The 18,985-nt window shown below is 37.8% G+C and overlaps 1 protein-coding gene across 5 annotated transcripts in view; it reads left to right on the top strand.

Moving 5' to 3' along the window:
* The window catches only part of satb2.L (SATB homeobox 2 L homeolog), a 117,494-nt gene that overhangs the window by 77,226 nt on the left and 21,283 nt on the right, over positions 1-18,985 (top strand). For 4 of the 5 annotated variants that reach the window (XM_041576200.1, XM_041576201.1, XM_041576202.1 and 1 more), the window contains 2 exons: positions 2,569-2,781; positions 5,733-5,897. In XM_041576200.1, the coding sequence (XP_041432134.1) occupies positions 2,569-2,781; positions 5,733-5,897 (378 nt within the window). The remainder of the gene's footprint in view (positions 1-2,568; positions 2,782-5,732; positions 5,898-18,985) is intronic. The other variant, XM_041576203.1, reaches the window with a different exon arrangement.

Raw genomic sequence — 18,985 nt, 5'->3', positions numbered from 1 at the left:
TGAAAATAGCTGCTTTTAATTGTGGCATAATACAATTACCCATATCCGAAATATAGTTTTCATTAAAGGACTACTTAATTAAAAACTATGGACTGTAATATGTTTTTAATATCTATAGAGATCTTCAATGTTTAAGGATATACAGTAGTTTCTCTTGAAATATTTATTTGTGTGTCTTTGTGTATGTAAATAATGCAGAATACTACAAGACACTGTATCTGCCAGTGACGGTTAAATACACTTATTGGAAATTACTTGGCACTAATGGCATTCATTCATATGTGTGTAAGAATTACCAAGATCCTTAAGTAAATTCAAGTCCAGAACTATCATCCAGAATGCTTGGGACCAGAGGCTTTATGGATAAGGGGTCTTTTTGTGATATGGAAAACCATGCTCTAAGGCTACTATAAAACAATTTAACCTTTAAATATACAATAGGATTATTTTGTTTAGCAGAATTTAGGTTTCTTAGTGCATTACAGAGACAAAGGAAATCTGTCAAAAAATAAGAATTGTTTCCTTAAATAGAACCCTGTGGGAAATGGCATTTATTTCGGAGTTTTCTGGATAACCGTTTTGTGGATAATAGATGCCATTCCTGTGCTGCTACCATTATTTGTCCCATCATTTCTGAGCCTCGGCAGAAACTCCACATTGGCTTGTCACACACCTGGTCTCTATCACTTCAAAAAATAAATTCTGCCTCATTGAGTTACAATTAAACAGAATTATGACCATTTGTTTTTCTTCAAGGAGGTTGCTTTGCATATTGAGTGGCTAATTAGTTGCAGGTGACAAAAAAGATAGATTAGAAAATATTGTATATAATAGAGGGGCTGTATTTATTGATGAAAGCACATACTGTATGGGAAGCCATAGTTCATTATACATGAAACAGAGACATTTTTCTTTGTTTGGAAAGTGTTATGATGGTTGCTACCACCCACTAGTCTATTGTATTATTATAGTTAGATTAGCTCTAATCTTAGAACATTTATTTATTATAATGAACTGCAGAATATTCTAATGGAGGATAGCTATATGATTATCTCTCTGGTCAAAGAGCTTGCTAAGAGATCACACTTGCAGGTCTCTAAAGGTTTAGATATAACAAGTTAGATCATGATCACTAGTACTGACTGTGGATGCAATAGTTATAGGCCTGCCTGCCATTTAGGTTAAAGAGCTGGTTCACCTTTAAGTTAGGGGGTTATTTATTAAAGGTTGAGTAGATATATACCCCAAAAATTCAAGTTTTCAAGGGTATTTTTAAGTCAAAACTCGAATTTTTGGGTTAAAAAAACTTCAAATCCACAAATTCTCCAGCTGAAACATGTTGAGGTCAGGTAGAAGTCAATGGCAGATGTCCCTTCAACCATTTGAAAATGCTTTCATGATGTTCGTGTTTTTTTTGGTGGGTTTTGCTCGAAAACTCGATTAATTCAAATTTATCAAGTTTTTTTCATTGAATTTCACCGAATTGAATTGAGTTTTTTCCATTCATTTTTTTAAAAAAAAATCAGATTTGTCAGCCAATATAATTACAGCCTGCACTAGGCACGATTGTGCCTGATGTATTAAAAGGCATGCAATTGCAGTTGCACATTTTTGAAAATTGATGGATTACATCAGTTTAAATGTGGTCTGTAGTGATTCTTTAGATGCAAGTCTGCTGCGCCTATTGCAACAGCCCACAGTAAAACCCCGGAATGAATGCCATGTGTGATATCACAAGAACTTTTAATGAAAGGTGCCATTATTCGAAACAAGTGTCCATTATTACGTGACCACACTTGCAGCTGAGATTATAGATGAGCCCTGGTGTATTTGGTATGCTGAGAAGCGACTGTGAAGCCACGAGTACAAAAACACTGTGTCTGAGTTTAGAAACTAGTGTAGGTAGTAAAACTGGCTAAGATATGAAACTTCTTGTTTCATTGTTTTATAATTATATCATTTTAAGTTGTTTTGGTTTTGCTCTGTAGAAATATATGTGAGTCCCAACTCTACCATCAACAACGGCTGATCCAGTATAGAGTTGCCTATCATTTTAGTGTATCATATTAGTGTTGTATCAACGTATATATTGAAGCCATGCGAGAATAATACCATGTCATATAAACTCATATATAATGAGTAGTCCTGTTTCCTAAATAAAACCGCTCTTTGCCTAATAACCAAGGAACCACCATGTGTGGCCTAATTTTCTGCTGTTTCAGAGTCCCTTTGGCATGAATTTAGTACCTTGCCTGTGTCTCACTAACAGTTTTTTAATATAAGTCCCATGTATGGGATCTTTGTACTGGGTATCAGGTTTTGCCTAATTAATATGGCAGTTAATTGAATGGGAGTACAGGAAGAGGGCAATGGATGCAAGAAGCAGAAGGGACAAAGGTACATGATGGCATATAAAGTTATTGATTAATTACATTATTCTTTTGTAAAGAGTAGAGACAATTCTTGATTTAACAGTTGTCTGTTGACATTATCTGAAGGCCATTACTTTATGTTACATTGTGCCCTACAAATTAAAAAAAAGAGTGCCTTTGATCTCTTTTGGACCAGGGCTTACTCTCAGAAATCCTTCGGAAGGAAGAGGATCCCAGGACAGCGTCGCAGTCTCTTCTAGTAAACCTGAGAGCCATGCAGAACTTTCTGAACCTCCCAGAGGCAGAAAGAGACCGCATCTATCAGGATGAGAGAGAGAGAAGCATGAACCCAAATGTGAGCCTGTTGTCCACATCATCTAACTGCTCAAGCTCATCCAGGGTTCCACAGGTACTTTCATACTTAACTGTTCTATCCCTTCCATCATGTTGCTAAACTTTGTCTGAGCCCTAGGACCTTATTTAAATACTTCTTGCACCCATTGCACTCATGTCAATTGCTGTTGCAATGCAGTTATGAGTCCAACATAGATAAGGAGTTTCAGAGTATATTCATTAAGATACAACTGGAAGTCCTATTTTACATTTGTCTGCTTAGTAAATTGTGCTGCACTCATCATGAGAAGTTTTGAGGAGTGTTCTACCACAAGACTGGTTTGGCTTCAGAACACTTTCGTAATTAGTAAAGATATTACTGTATCCTTAACAACTGAGCAGTTACTTCCACAGCAAAACAGAACAAGGATTTGACAGCTTTATCTGAAAACACATCATTTTCCATGAACACTTACCCAAATCATGCAAATTACTTAAATGGATACTGTCATGGGAAAAAAAACAATTTCAAAATGCATCAGTTAATAGTGCTGCTCCAGCAGAATTCTGCACTGAAATCCATTTCTCAAAAGAGTAAACAGATTTTTTTATATTTTTTTTTTTTTTACAATTTTGAAATCTGACATGGGGCTAGACATATTGTCAATTTCCCAGCTGCCCCAAGTCATGTGACTTGTGCTCTGATAAACTTCAATCACTCTTTACTACTGTACTGCAAGTTGGAGTGATATCACCCCCTCCCTTTCCCCCCCCCCCAGCAGCCAAACAAAAGAACAATGGGAAGGTAACCAGATAACAGCTCCCTAACACAAGATAACAGCTGCCTGGTAGATCTAAGAACAGCACTCAATAGTAAAAACCCTTGTCTCACTGAGACACATTCAGTTACATTGAGAAGGAAAAACAGCAGCCTGCCAGAAAGAATTTCTCTCCTAAAGTGCAGGCACAAGTCACATGACCAGGGGCAGCTTGGAAATTGACAAAATGTCTAGCCCCATGTCAGATATTAAAATTGAATATAAAAAAATCTATTTGATCTTTTGAGAAATGGATTTCAGAGCAGAATTCTGCTGGAGTAGCACTATTAACTGATGTGTTTTGAAAAAAACTTGTTTTCTGATGACAGGATCCCTTTAAGAGAAAAAACCCTCACAGATTACCATGTTCAATATAAATATACAGACTATACTGTTCATGAGCAATATACCTACCCATAGCAACCATTCTGATTGGAGGTTTTTTCCTGAAAGTCTGGATTCTTTCTATGAGGCATGATAACTATAGATCAAGTTATAATTGAATGCTTAATATGTATGGCTGTTAACATTTCCACTATTTAAAAGACATATTCTAGATCCAACTTCATTGTAGCTATGTTTTTACTCATGAATGACTCCTGTATAATATACATTAACTGTACTTACATGTGTGAAAGTTCTGAAGCGTTTCCTTCAACCTTCACTGATTTCTAACACATTAACATTTTTCACTGTCCTAGTCGGGCAAATGCTAAAGGTTAATAGCTCTACATGTAGTGAAAGGATTTTTTTTTTTTTTTTTAAAAAAAAGTGTATCCTGGGCATAACAACTTACAACAACAAACATCCATGCCCTAAAGCCAGAGCTCTACACCTACTAATGGCTGTATATCTCTGATCCCTGACTTCAAACAGGACTTCATATTTTCCTCAGTTAATAGGAAACTTCATTGCTTTCATATAATTAACAAGTGAAGAAACAAGGTTACCGAATTTCTGCAATAGACACAAACAGAGGGCCTAAATAGAAGAACCCTGGATAGTCACGGAGTCCTGAATATCTTAGCTGTACAGACATGTGGATGGACAGAATGGACTGATTACTTTATAGCTGCCATTCCTTAATTTTCCTGTAATTCCTTTCCACATGAAGTATTTCCTTGCCAATCCTATTGTATTAAGCTGCAGATCATATTGTATCGCTCAGATTTTTTTTACCATTGCCCTTCATTTGTCAGCTGTTGAGAAAAATCATTGAATTAAACTATTACTGCAGAATACAGAAAATAACAATAACAGTTTAAGAAAATTAAAGGCGCAAATCAGAGGCAACCTGGGACCTTGGAGGCGAAATGAATTTCTCTTTTCATTTCTGCTGATTTCCTAGGTGAAATTGGGTGTCCGACTGGTTAGCATAATGAGGATAATCATAGCCAGAGCTATGTGCTCAGATGACATACATACATGTTTAATAAAGGATGAGAGGGACATGAGGGAGTGCCTTAAATTGAGTAGTAATTTATTATTTAGAGATCTGTACCCATTTTCTCATTTTTTCTGGGAGAATTGGTTGCTGCGCTGAGGCCCTCATCCAGCAATAGGAATGAAAAAGTCGCTGTAAATGTTGTATTCTTTCATTGTGTACCTTGTGGTTAACACACTGTCTCCTGGAAGATCCAAGGACCCATTCAAGGGGGGATTATATTAAAGGCAGAATTATTTTCTCTTCTATAGAACCCCTTTAGAAGGGATTGAGAACAAAGAACAGCGTGGGGAAAAATTTGTTCAGTTCAGTCTCCCAAAGGGCCAGATTTTATTTTATTTCTCTGGTCATAGTCGACTATAAATGGTACCTAACTTTTAATTGATTGCTGACCTTTTTTCTAACCAGAGCTTTTACAATTAAGCCACCCAAATAGTCTGCACTAGAAATTATTTTATTTTTATTACTATAAAAAGTGGGAGCTTATGGAACTTTATATATCTGTGTTTCTTGTTACTTCCCCACATCCTTACTGTAAGTGCTCCTGTTAGTGGCAGCTCTGATCATACCCAGAGAAGAATTGCTCTTCCTGCCTTTCCATGTTCTTCGGCGGCCGTTATTCCCAGTCACAATTAACCTGATTACAGCCATGGACAGGAAATGTCCCACTGTAGCTAATTCTCTTTGGCAGTGACCGATCTGAATCCTATGACAATTTCTGCACAGATGGTTCATCCAAACCATTTCCCATTCTCTCTCCCCCAGATGAAAACCTGCAGCACTCCAACATCAGACATTCAGGTGAAAGTGGAAGGAGAAGGTTCTAATGTTAACATCACAGCTGTTGTTTATGATGAGATTCAGCAGGAGATGAAACGGGCGAAGGTATCCCAAGCTCTCTTTGCCAAAGTAGCTGCTAATAAAAGTCAGGTGAGTTTGACTATAGGGTATCCCTCTATGATATCCCATCCTTATGGAAATACTGTACATCTGCTGCAAGTGCTATTGTTGCTTGTAACTCCTTACTGAGGGTGATTAATGAATCTATTTAATAAATCGCACTAGCACTTTTTACTTTATATCAGGTTTCTAATGAATTGAACTCGTTTCAGGCGAGCAATTATTTTGGTGTTGTTAATCCAGCAAGTTTAAGGTCATTGTCCACCATCACCAGGAATAGTCTCTTAAGCTTTTTCGTTAGAATCACACTATAAATTCCTTAGGCTGAGTCCTAGAACTTTATAAGCAAGTAGGAGGGGTATCTTTTTCTCTTTAGTTCACACATGATAACGAACTGACGCGAGTCAGACCCCTTTTCTCTTTGTTTCAATTAATATACCTGTGGATAGATAGCTCACTCAGTAGATACAGTTATTTTAGACTTAACATATATAATTGTTTTACCTTGCTTAACAAAGTCCTGGATCCTATCAAAAGGCCATCCAGATCCATTATAACTCCCAGAGTCCCTTTAGCAACCACTGGTGGCCAGTTTATATCATGTAAAGCATGTACCATGGAGAATGAAAGTACAAATCACTGTAGGTGCCAATTTCTTAGATACCCCCTAGAAATTCTATCCTTGCTATATTTTAACTTTTTTCCCCTATTTACAACATTGGCATTAAGCATCATTTCTACCGGGCAGGTGGCAACCCTACTCCTGGTAGTTGTAATTCCTAACCTGCTACCCTGGACTGGCACACCTCTTCTTTAAAAACACACTGATCTGGAGAGTGTGCAGCTGCCCCTTCTTCGCTGTTCCTAGGCATCCCCTGTGGTGCCCTATGTGTTCACATGTGACGTACAGAACATCTTAGGCCATTTCTGTAGCACACATTTGCCAAGCTTACCTCGAGCATTGGATGTCTTGGAAAAGGGAAACAAAAAGGTGTTAGTAACCCCAGATTGGTGGGTTTTCTAAAGAAAGTATTTATGGCATATGGTAGAAAGTTAGCATGCCAAACATATTGGTACAACCTAGTGGGTTTTACTTTTGGTCTCCTTTGAAACTTGTAGTGCCACTGCCACATTTGTTAATGTTTCTATTCAAGCAGGACTAGCTCAGCAGATGCAGAATTAGCTTTACACACAAGATTGACCTCCTAGGGGCATTTCAGCAAAATGGCCTGTGTGATATCATTTCACTGTTTCAGATAAATTGGTCTCTGTTTCCCATAGTCTTCCCATTGTTTTATAGAAGCTATAAGGTAATGCAACATGGCTGCATCATTAACAAGTTCTCTAATTCTCCTATGCAATTTTATAGAGTAAAGCCATGCCAACAATGGCATTCCCATTACAGTTACTACGGTTGTACTTACACTTTAACAAAGGTTTAACTTTCCAAGCTGGATGAGGTAACAGGCACATTGCATGCATATATGTACAGTATTTATGTATGTTATAAGCAACATTGGGATGTACCAGTTATTTACTTTTATTAGATGTCAGGGAACACACATGTACTGGGGCATTTCACTATGTGCTTGCACATTCCTTCTTTCTGTGACAGTAGGAAAAAGTGCAGTTAAAACTTAATCTAGTGTAAAATGGCACTGTCTGTTTCACACATCGTAACTGCTCCAAAATATGCAGATATTTCATACATATTTGCCTTATGACATAATCAGAAAAAAAATCTCTGAAAACGTAACTGTCGTCACATGTCTGAAACGTAACAGGATGTATCTCTGTGAATAAAGTCTATTAATTAATTGTAATGTCTAATAGTAAATGCCATCACTTTAGCTAAAAAAAAAACACTTTCTCAGCTGGCAAGAGGATTCTGGGATTTGTAGTTTCATTGGAGTGCTGAAGCATCTCTTTGTGCAAAATTCTGACTTTAAAAACAGAACATGTAATGTTCCAGCTGATGTTAATAGAATTCAGAGGATTTGCTACCCATGAGAACTATGCAGTCTGTACGCATGGTGATGAGAAACTTACACCTGATTGGTCATGGAATATGCCACCATAAATAATACAAGCGCCTGTTTTGAATTTTCACAGATAGTCCCAAGCCTGTCTAATAAGGAAACTTTCACAGACACTCGAACAAAAAAAAAAAAAAACTCCTAACATCCCATTAGGGAGATGTAAGTCATGCAGACGTTTCATGGGTTTTGCAGTTAATGACCAGCATTTTTGGGTGAGGTTACCATTATTGTGTGAGTTTAATAAGAGAAAATAAAGCTCACTTAAAGGAATCTTCTAAATAAGGTATTGAACACACGGATGCTGTTTATGGGGCTTAAGATGAATTATGTTAGAGGTATCTGAGCCAAGTGGTTTGATAATGAGAGCCAGACAACAAAGATACATTTATAAAGCCAGCCAAGCCTGAGACTCGCTCTGTGTTTTGGAGGTTCTCTTTGCATTAACAATGTTTTTTTTTTTTAATATTTTCAGAAATATCTGTTATACACAGTTCTTCTATTCCAATCAGACTATACACATGAACTAAACAGGCATTAGGAGTAGAACAGAATTCATTCTTAAGCATAAATCCAAGGCTATAATGATCTCAAGATCTACAGTTAGTTTAATATAGGTATGTTTATATATAGTTCATATCTCTGAATGTATAGATAGGGCTATATATATATATATATATATATATATATATATATATATATATATATATATATATTTATTTTTATTTTTTTTGGGGGGGGTTATTAGACACTATTTATGTTCACCAAATACATAACTTTGTGAATGCCTTGGATTTTTCAAAAAGTTCAGACTTTTAAGGAATAGCAGAGAGGAAACACTCATCTGAGGAGCATGACTTGCTTGAGAGTTGAATGGAAGTTCTGACTGTGTGATTCAGCATACCTCAATGCCTTATAACTGAAGGAGGAACAGATAGTTATGTAGACTGGGTGTCAGTCAACTGCTGTCAGGACAGTCTGATATTAAACCAGTCATTCCTGATGGAAGCAGATGAAGGCTGTTTTAGAGCAGTGGATTAGAGGATGTCTTAGAGCTGTGGATTGTGGACTTTTCAGAAGTCCACTCTAAACAGCACATGCAGGCGGCCATTGACTTTAATGGCAAGAGCCTGTGAATGTGCACACAGGGTGGATTTTGGCCCTAAAAATGGCTCAAGGGTGCATATTGTGTTCATTGGTGCCATTTAAGCCACGCAGTGATCAGACCAGCATTAGTGTTTTCTCCTCTGTAGTTTTTTAACCATTGGAGAAACCATTGTGTGTCATTAGCCTTAAGGGCATACAGTATTACTGGGTAGAAATAATATTAAGGTGCGTATAGATATAGTGTTCTGTGTGGCCTGTAATAAAGCCTGGTATAGTGAGGAGTCAATCAGAAAGTCCACTAACATTGTGTGCCACAAGCCACAAACATTTCTGTTGGGACCACAGAAGATGATTGAAGCACTATATGTGATATTGCAGGAGCACCACTGTATTTGCTAATCCTGACATGATTGACTGCAACATTACACTAATCACTAATAGAGACCAATGTATTGATAGAGAGACCATTTCAGCCTCCTCATACACAGGCCCCTTCAGTCGTCTACCTTGCCATGAAATGCATTGTAGCGAAAACCACCAGGCACCTACTTAAACTGCTAAATGAATCCTCTTAGAAATCCTCCTATATATAACACATGGCGGAATATAATGAGGACTGGAACTGTTAAATGGGCAAAGCTGCTAAATGCATAATGCTACTTGGCAAAACTACTGTGCATTTAACGGTTTTCCACTCTGTAATAAATGACATATGTGGAAAACGTGCAGTAAATGTGAAAAACGGCACAATTGGTTTTGCAAACGTGCCCTTTTTTCCCTCTCTGTTCCCCCTCATGTGAATATCAAAGTTGTGCAGAATGTAATGGACGGTTTTATGGGCCGCCTTAGCAAGAGCTGCGGGTCACAGACTTGGCATAAAAGTATCTGCCACAGACCAACAACAGCTTCCTTTAACTCCACTTTAAGTACCACGACCAGCTACCAGTGAAAGTTTTGGCCCACAAGAATCCTTTCATATGGTTGTACCCCTGCTTTCTGACATATTACCCCTCTCTGATGATTTCTTACTAGCCACAGACAATATCCTGAAACAAACATAGTCAAACAATCCATTTGAAACACAGACACACAGGAGGATGAAAATTTAATCTCGTGTGCGTCCAAACCAAAATGCTGTTGTGTTGAAAACGAATGTTATGTATGATCAACTCATGTTGACTCAATGATTATTGAATTCATGTAGTAGCTGAGGGACAATTATGGGTTAATTCTGAATAACTTGTGCAAAGGTTACTGCATTCAGATACAGCATTCACAAAACATTATTTTGTATCTGTTTGGAATTCCTTTTAAAAACAACACTTGCGTGCCAAGTAAATGAGTACATGTTTATTTCTTATTCTATAACATGTCAATAGTTGCATTGCTGTCTGGTCAAATAATGCATTTTACACATATGGTGGTAGTGTTATACTACACTAACACTTAGGAGCACATTTATCAAAGGTCGAGGTGAATTTTCGAAGTTAAAATCTTCATATTTCTAGCTATTTTTTGTGTACTTCGATCATATGATTCGAATTCGGCCGAATACGGACCTCTTGGACCCAAAAAAAACCTTCGACTTCACTTTGTTTGGTCTTTTGGAATTAGAATTTCGAAGTATTTTCAGTTCGAAATTAGACCCTTGATAAATATGCCCCTTACCAAACTATGGGGCTGACTACTCTGGGGCTGACATGAGACCTTGATCAGTGACAGCAGTGCTCAGCCTGAAGCTCTATTAGGGTGAGATTTGGGAAAAATAAAATTTTGCTCTCCTAAATTTACCTTTAACCCAACGTCAGTTAGGGTGTGTTGGGAATGACAATTTAATTGAGGTCCAATGGCTGGCTGAATGACTGGTACACCAATGTTTTTTTTCTAATATCTGTAGCCTTGGGTCCCTGAATAAAGATTGGACCTACAAAGGGGGGCATGAATTGAAAAAGTTCAAAAGCCACTACACTGAGACATCTTTTCCAACATTTAATGACGTTTTTCTTCTTGGGCTAGTAGAGTGTAGAAATCCCTTTAATATGAAATTAACCTTTGCCAGCAGGTTTCACCTCAGACAAAAGGGATTTACTAGTGCAGGAACAGATATAAAGGATAGGGAAATGTACATGTGCTTAACCTGTGCCACAATCAAAACAGCCCAGTGCCCTGTATAATGGAGGGGAGAGCATAGTAACTAAAATTCCACCTTCAAATCTGATGGCACTGATAACTTTTCCATTTGCTGTGCTGTCAAGCTTTCGGTTGGCCATTCTAGGACCAGCCATAATATATAGAGATGCATATAGCATATACTATTGTATTATATACTATATATTATTGTATACATGTGATAAACAGTACATAGCATTCTTACAGCACTTCTGAAACAGAGCAAACTTCTGAGCCTGATGGGTCCAGTGAAGCTGTAATCAACAGGCCAGTTAAAGGGGTTGTTCAACACTTTTTCTAGTTCAGTTGGTTTCAGATTGTTTAGCGGAAATGAAGACTTTTTCCATGTAATAGAGTAGATAACAGTGCTACATTTACACTGCTACTGCTTTTTGAAGCATTGGGGTGCACAGCTGTGATCCTCTCTGCACAGGTAGAATGCACTATATAATAATTACTCCACCAGCAATGCAACGTTTTGGGCTATTCTAGCCCTTTATCAAGCCTTGATTGGAGGCTTGATAAAGGGCTGGAATAGCCTGAAACTTCACTTTGCTGGTGGCACAAATAAAAGTTTAATTCACCTTTCGCAGTGCTGCTGGAGTAATTATTATAAAGATTTTTTTCCAGTTACTTTCTATTTTTTATGTGTGACTTTTTTTCTAATATTGAAGTCTAAAGTTTAATTTTTCAGCTTCTTTTGTCTTTCTCAAGTAGCTCAACAAGGGGGGCGGATCACTGACTCTGTTACTGTTCTAAACTGATACATTTAGTTGGTACATTTCTTATCTTTGACTCTGCTGAGCAGAATCCATGAGTTTAATTAAAGGCAGTTGTTGCAACTGATGCAATAGTTACTACAGATCCTGCTAAAAAATGTATCAACTACTGTTGCAAAATTGTTACAGTTTCAAATCTGCACCTGGATTACTGAGCTGCCAGACTGAAACACCAGACAAGGACATTAAACGTAAAAACAGTATAAAAATAAAAATGGAAAGCAATTGAAAAAAGTCTTTATTTCTGGAGAATAATCTGAAAACAACTGAACAACCGATTAAATAGTGAACAATCCATTTAATAAGGTCACACAAACACTTCCTTAAGCAACAGCTCCTACACCCAGCCTTCTTTCCTTCCTTGGATGTACCATGGGAAATAGCTGTGTGAGAGTGTGGGAGTGTATTGGAAACCTCTATACTCAGAACACCCAGTTGGGCAGGCACAAAGTGATGAAAGTTTAGGAAGGTGAAAGAGAAAACTTATTTTTGACCTTTACATTAAAGGATCTTGAATACACCTCTTTTTTTTCCCTTGCAAAATCAGACAAACAGTTTGCAGTGATAGACCTTTCTCAAGGTGAGACATACCAAAGTGTCAAGTTGAAACACAGCTCATATTTTATGCCACAGAGGCAAAGTAAATATGTTTAACTTGACATATTTCACGTTCCTCTCTCTCTTATCTTGCTGTCACTTGCTAGTCTCCTTTTTAAGATCACACCAAGCAGATTTATGAGTTTCTGCATAGCTCTCAATCTGCTAATTCTTTTAAGAGCTGAAGACTTGTGATATTTAAGAGGGTGAAACTAATGAAATCTATGAGGGTTGCTGATGTGTAACATCTGGGCATGGCGATTCTTTTATGAAGGTAACTAGATCTAACCGTACTCCCTCCACCCCCTACCCCATGGCAAAAAAGAATGAGATTCTAACCCCAACAGCACTAGAAAACTGTTCTTTTGGCCCAGAATGCAATGGGCCTGTAACATCAGTGCAGAAAATATAACATAAACAGCTATACATATTCACTGTATCAAATTAAAACATTAGTTTAAATGCAGTTTGTCTTATCAGCATACTACTGTATATACATATATATAGTACATAACACTGCATATATCTCACCTAAGCATTCCCATTTGTCTGCTCTATCTCTTTTCATCCATGAATCTCTTTGTCTGTCCATATGGCAAATTTATCACCCACCCAATTACCGTGCAAATTATTGCTAATATTAGCTCATGGAAATGTTTCTGCTCTGCAGGTTGGTTATTATTTATAAAAATTGCACAAGCAGCTGATACATGCATAAGCTAATTATTTTAGCAGCTGGGTACCCTTGGAGCAATATGGCTGAAGCTGGGATTCGTTCAGGACCTGCTGTGGTTAATGTATGGTGGCAGGAGGCGTGTGTGTTGAGGAATGGTCGGCTAAGTACATGTTATCAGGGGGGGTCAAGATGGCAGACCTCTACTGTTCACAACACAGCTGATTTACCTGATATTGCCATCTAGACATAGTCTTGCACAGCTGTGTGGGAAATATCAAGATCTGCATGTTCTGACAAGTAGATATCTTCTACTTGTAGCCATTAACCAATTGTCTGCTCGAGAGCTGAGTAAAACAGACTTTATCCACAGTGCTGGGTACCAAGTAGGCTTAAAATAGGACATGAAAAATATAACCTATAAGTATGTGTAACTTTAACAAAACTCACTTGCTCACTTACTCACATACCACTTTAGGGCCTCCAAACATGGGAACTCAGCATCACATTGAACTGGATTATACTGACATCTTTCTTTTTTTTTATTTTTTACGCAAGCCATTTTAAATGTGGGATTTGTGTGTCCTGGGACCACTGAAATACTCGTCTCCTGAGAATACAATGCCATATCAGGCAGTGGCACATGGGATGTGGGGCATTTGACTTCAGCAGTGTTTAGTAGCTCCATTGGCAGGGGGGCAATATACTCAAAAGCACAGGTAATATTTGAAATATTGACTGTCATAGAGCAATGATACAAGGGAGGATTTTAATTGTTTGCCCCCTCCCACAGACATAGTAAATAATAAAACATTCAGAAGCACCCAATGTGCCACTGCCCTGATCATGTAAACTATCAACTGAACAGATATATTTGAGTTCCATATGATGTTATTCTCCATTCACTATTTTAGCCAAAGTGTACCTAGGTACAGTAAAATCATAGTAATCACGCCAGGAGGGCATTGCAAGAAGATTGCAGGTTCTCCATATGCACCTGTGGGTTTCCCCCAGGAACTCGGGTTTCCTCCCACATTCCAAAAACATACAGGCAGGTTACTTGACTCCTGATAAAATTGAACCTACAGTGTGTAAATGTTATGGGGAATTTATATTGTGAGCTCCAGTAGAGCAGGCACTAATGCGAATGAGGTATCATCACAAGTAACATTATTGTGGTTTTCATGGACCTCAACTGCTCTGGGAATCAGCCAATGGAATCAGAAACTATAATTTTCCTTTATTTATTTATTTATTTAAGTAATACCCATCAGTCCCTGCCATTTTGTAAATCACCCTTAAAGGCAATAGGTAGCCTTTTGTGTAATACAGGGCATGTTTTATTTTTTTATTTGTACTGACATCTGTAGAGAGAATACTACTAGATCTAAGCTGATGTACATTGCAGCTATTGGACAGACAGAAAAGGGATGAAGTGTCCATTGTTGATGACTGTTTGTACATCAGACACTTGCAGTTTGCGCTTACAGATCAGTATCAGTTGGATACCCACATTCTCTCTGAATGGATTATTCCCATTTCTGTGGGATTGTGTTGAAAAAGTACTGAATGACTCTATTTTTGTTTTAGGTTTGGTTTTGCATTTCAGAATCATGTGTATTAAGCTCAAAGCTGAAATAAGAGAGGGGAACATTGAGAATGTTTAGGTATCCAAAACAAACACAGACACTAAAATACAACTGGTTATATGACTTGGCATGCTATGCAGCATTTTCAATGCCATGTCAAAACAATATGATAATATAATACACAAAAGCTGTGAATATCTTGTAAATTATATCCTTATAAACGGTAGGGATGTAGCGAACTGTTCTGCTGCGAACTAGTTCGCGCGAACTTCGACCGTTCGCGTCCGCCGAATGTTCGCGAACGTTTGGGAACGTTCGCATTTTGAGTTCGCGTTCGATTCGAATACAAGTAGTTCGACCATTCGACCATTCGAATTCCTTCGACCGCTAAAAATCGAACGATTTCCATTCGTTCGAACGATTGTAAGCATTCGATCGAATGAAAAGCATTCGATCGAATGGCTTTCGATCGTTCGATTCAAATGAAAATCCTTCGATCGAATGATTAAAATCCTTCGATCGTTCGAATCGAACGATTTTAGCGGGTGTTCGAAGTTCGCGAACTGTCCGCGAACGTTCGCATTTTTTGCCGGTGTTCGCGAACGGCGTTCGCGAACACCAAATCGGCAGTTCGCTACATCCCTAATAAACGGTGAGTAGTGATGTCATCAATTATAAACGGTGAGTAGTGATGTAATTTCTGTCACATGACTCACTAAAATTTGTGTATTATAATTAATAAAGTACCCCCAGTTGTAAAATATGAGGATATTATAAGTTACCTCGGAGTTCCATGACCTGTATAAAAACACTCGGCCTTCGGCCTCGTGTTTTTATATGGTCATGAAACTCCTCGGTAACTTATAATATCCTTATATTTTACAAGAGGGGGTACTTTATTCACTATATAATTACCCAGCTATCAAGTAGTCTTTACAACAGAGTGGGGTGCAAAAAGTCTTAGTACAAAGGTCTAGGCACAAGCGCAGGCGTGTAAAAGGGTGCAAAATTGTGATCCTTAGATTTACATGCACTGATTACGTGTACATTGGTCATCTAACCTTGTATCTGCACTATTTGATTTGTACCACTTTAACAATCCAGCAAATGCTGGAAAGGAAGTGATGGGCGAATTTATAAGTGGCGGCGATGTAAAAAAAAAAAAAATGTCGCCAGCGTCCATAAACGGAACGCAAATTTTTCGACATTTCGCAGGAAATTTGTGAATTTTTCGGCAAAGCAAAAGGGTGCAAATTCGCCCATCACTACTGGCAGGTACAAAAAAAGCCCAGGGGTTGTTAACCTTTAAATTAACTTTTAAGTATCATGCAGAAAGTGATATTCTGAGACAATTAGCACTTGGGTTTCATTTTTTATTATTTGCAGTTTTTGAGTTATTTTGCTTTTATTCAGCAGCTCTCCACTTTGCAGTTGCAGAAATCTGTTTGCTAGGGTCCAACTTACCCTAGCAACCACACATTGATTTGAATAAGAGATTGGAATACGGATAGAAGAGGGTTTGATCAGAAAGATGAGTAATTAAAAGTAGCAATAACAATAAATTTGTAGTTGGGGTCAGTGACCCCCATTTAAAAGCTAGAGAGAGTCAGAATAAAAATTCAAATAAATTAAAAGCTATAAAGAATAAATAATGATGGTCAGTTGAAAAGTTGCTTAGAATTGGCCAGTCTATAACATACTAAAAGTTGATCCAAAGGTGAACCACCCCTTTAATACCTGCGGTAAGCAGATACACATTCCAACAAGTTGTGCCTCAGGGTTTTGAGCAAATTTAATAGAAGGCTTGTACTTAACACATGTCATAAGTAAAACCTAAGTATTAAGCACTTAGCACTTTGCCACCACTGGCTTGCATAGTCACAATGACACACAAGCAATGGACGTGTCAGGGGAAATCAAATGATCTGCCCACTTTAAAGCACTCCTGCATGCTATCTGCCAAGTACCACATACAGAGACTGGAGCAACTCTTTGTGCAATAATCTGGGAGTGCAGAGAGTTGTACCTCTGGGCACTAGATTGCAGATTCCATGGGGGCAAATTACAAAATGCATTGCACCCTTTTTATGAACCCTAAAGCTACCACAGCTTAGAGCCCGTAAACCCTCGATGCAGAAACATCAACCTGAGGATATTTTTTATGGTCTGGTCCACCTAAAATGTCCCCGTTGTACATGGGAAAGTACAGAAAATACAGGAAAGTTGACATGTCTGCTAGTGCCGTGCTTAGTTAGAATGTAATGGCACTTTGGGTGTGTTTTAATTGCTGCCGCTGCTGCAGGCTAGGTGTGGCACAATGACCGACAACAGGTACAAGTGGCCCACGTCTTGTGATTGTTACATGAAAAAAGTACTCATTTTGTCCTGCATTTGTTTGGGCTAGTCATGGGCCTTACCATTGCAGTTATTAATATTGACCCCCATCTTACCACAACATTACCCATAATTTTCAGGGTAATTACCTCACTGATACCATACATAATAGCTTTAAAGAGAAAATACATGAATACTTATCGTGCATACAGTTATTTTGGATCTGATTAACAGTGGTGGCATATTCCTTTGGTACAAAAATAACTTTTTTGGTAAGTGGTTTTGTTACATACACTAAGCAAAAACTCTGAGTTTATTTGTTTTTTTAGTTAATGTCTTGTATTTCATTTCCCCTATAGTATTTATAAGCAGTCTTTGCCTTCAACCTATTCCACATTACATTTTACAGCTCTTGGCTATTTACAGGTTAGTGCTTCCCTTAATATTTGTGTTTATTCACAATAGTGGAAGTTGCTAGACTGCTTTCCCCAGTAGAGGCATTACCAGAACTTTCTAAAGAACAGGAAATCTTTTTTTGCTCATAGTTGGTGCTGATGTCTGAAAACGCCTTGTCAATAGGGAGGATAGTAGCTCCTAATAATACACATAAATACAAAAATTCTAAAAAGTATTCCTTATTCTTTACTTTATTCTTAAGAAGGAATGAAAGATGCAAACTACTACATAAAGTGCGCATGCCCTCCTTTAAAAGTAAAAAAAGTAACGTAAGCTCTGCATCATTATGTGCTTAAGCTTGCCCCTATGAAGACTCACTTACACTCCTAAAAACCCTCTTGTTCATTCCTTCTTCCACTTTATTGCAAGAATAGAACAGGTCTGTGCAAATGTGGCCTTTCTCTTGTAAAAACAAGGCAGTCTTGTGTTACAGATTACCCAATAAATCCCCAGTGCCTTCACAGTTCAGTGCCTACAGCTGCTACAGATGGGCAGGAGCTCTTTCTCTCTCTGCTCTGTGCTTTGCAGCCGGCAGTTGAAGGAGAAAATGGAATGATCAGGTTATTAACATCGGGGCCATGAGGAAGACGAAGCACAATAAGAACAGCTGGTGTTTCTGCCTTGGCCGATACAGCGAAGATAATCAAATCTTGCATTCCCCCCTATTTATTTATGTTTAGGGAGAGACCAGGGGAAAGGGGAGGGGGGCGGGAGTAAGTGAGGGCATTAGAGATTGAAGAGTTAATTGTCTAATCTGCAATACACAGACTTTGATGCAATTTATTTGCTTCACTAAAAGTCAAAAACATTAAATAGAAAATTGAATTATAAGCCATCCCTATGAGGGGTGTTATGTATGGTTGACAAATAATCTATCTATCTATCTATCTATCTATCTATCTATCTATCTATCTATCTATCTATCTATCTATCATCTATCTATCTATCTATCTATCTATCTATCTATCTATCTATCATCTATCTATCTATCTATCTATCTATCTATCTATCTATCTATCATCTATCTATCTATCTATCTGTCTATCTATCTATCATCTATCTATCATCTATCTACATCACCAACAGATTTAAAGTTCTGATCCTAGATTTTCTTTGTCCTTTTCATACCCCAATTGCACAGGACAGTTCTTATAGAGGTCATTCTAAATCTTGTCAGAAAGCATCTTCTAAGACAACCGATAAAAACAGCAAGTCTTCTATAAATTGCATATGCTAGATTTTCCAAAGTTTTGAAAGAAAAAAAATCCAGGGGGACCTTTGGATTATTGTGACAATTAGTACACTACCCCAACTGGCATGTTTGTCACAAATGCTTTACAAAATCCTTAGTCAGAATCTGTCTTAAAAGATGTCTGGC

The sequence above is a fragment of the Xenopus laevis genome, chromosome 9_10L (genome assembly GCF_017654675.1).
Source record: "Xenopus laevis strain J_2021 chromosome 9_10L, Xenopus_laevis_v10.1, whole genome shotgun sequence".
Classification (NCBI taxonomy): Eukaryota; Metazoa; Chordata; class Amphibia; order Anura; family Pipidae; genus Xenopus; species Xenopus laevis.
Note: the sequence above shows the minus strand (reverse complement) of the source record. Positions and strands in the feature narration are given on the sequence as shown.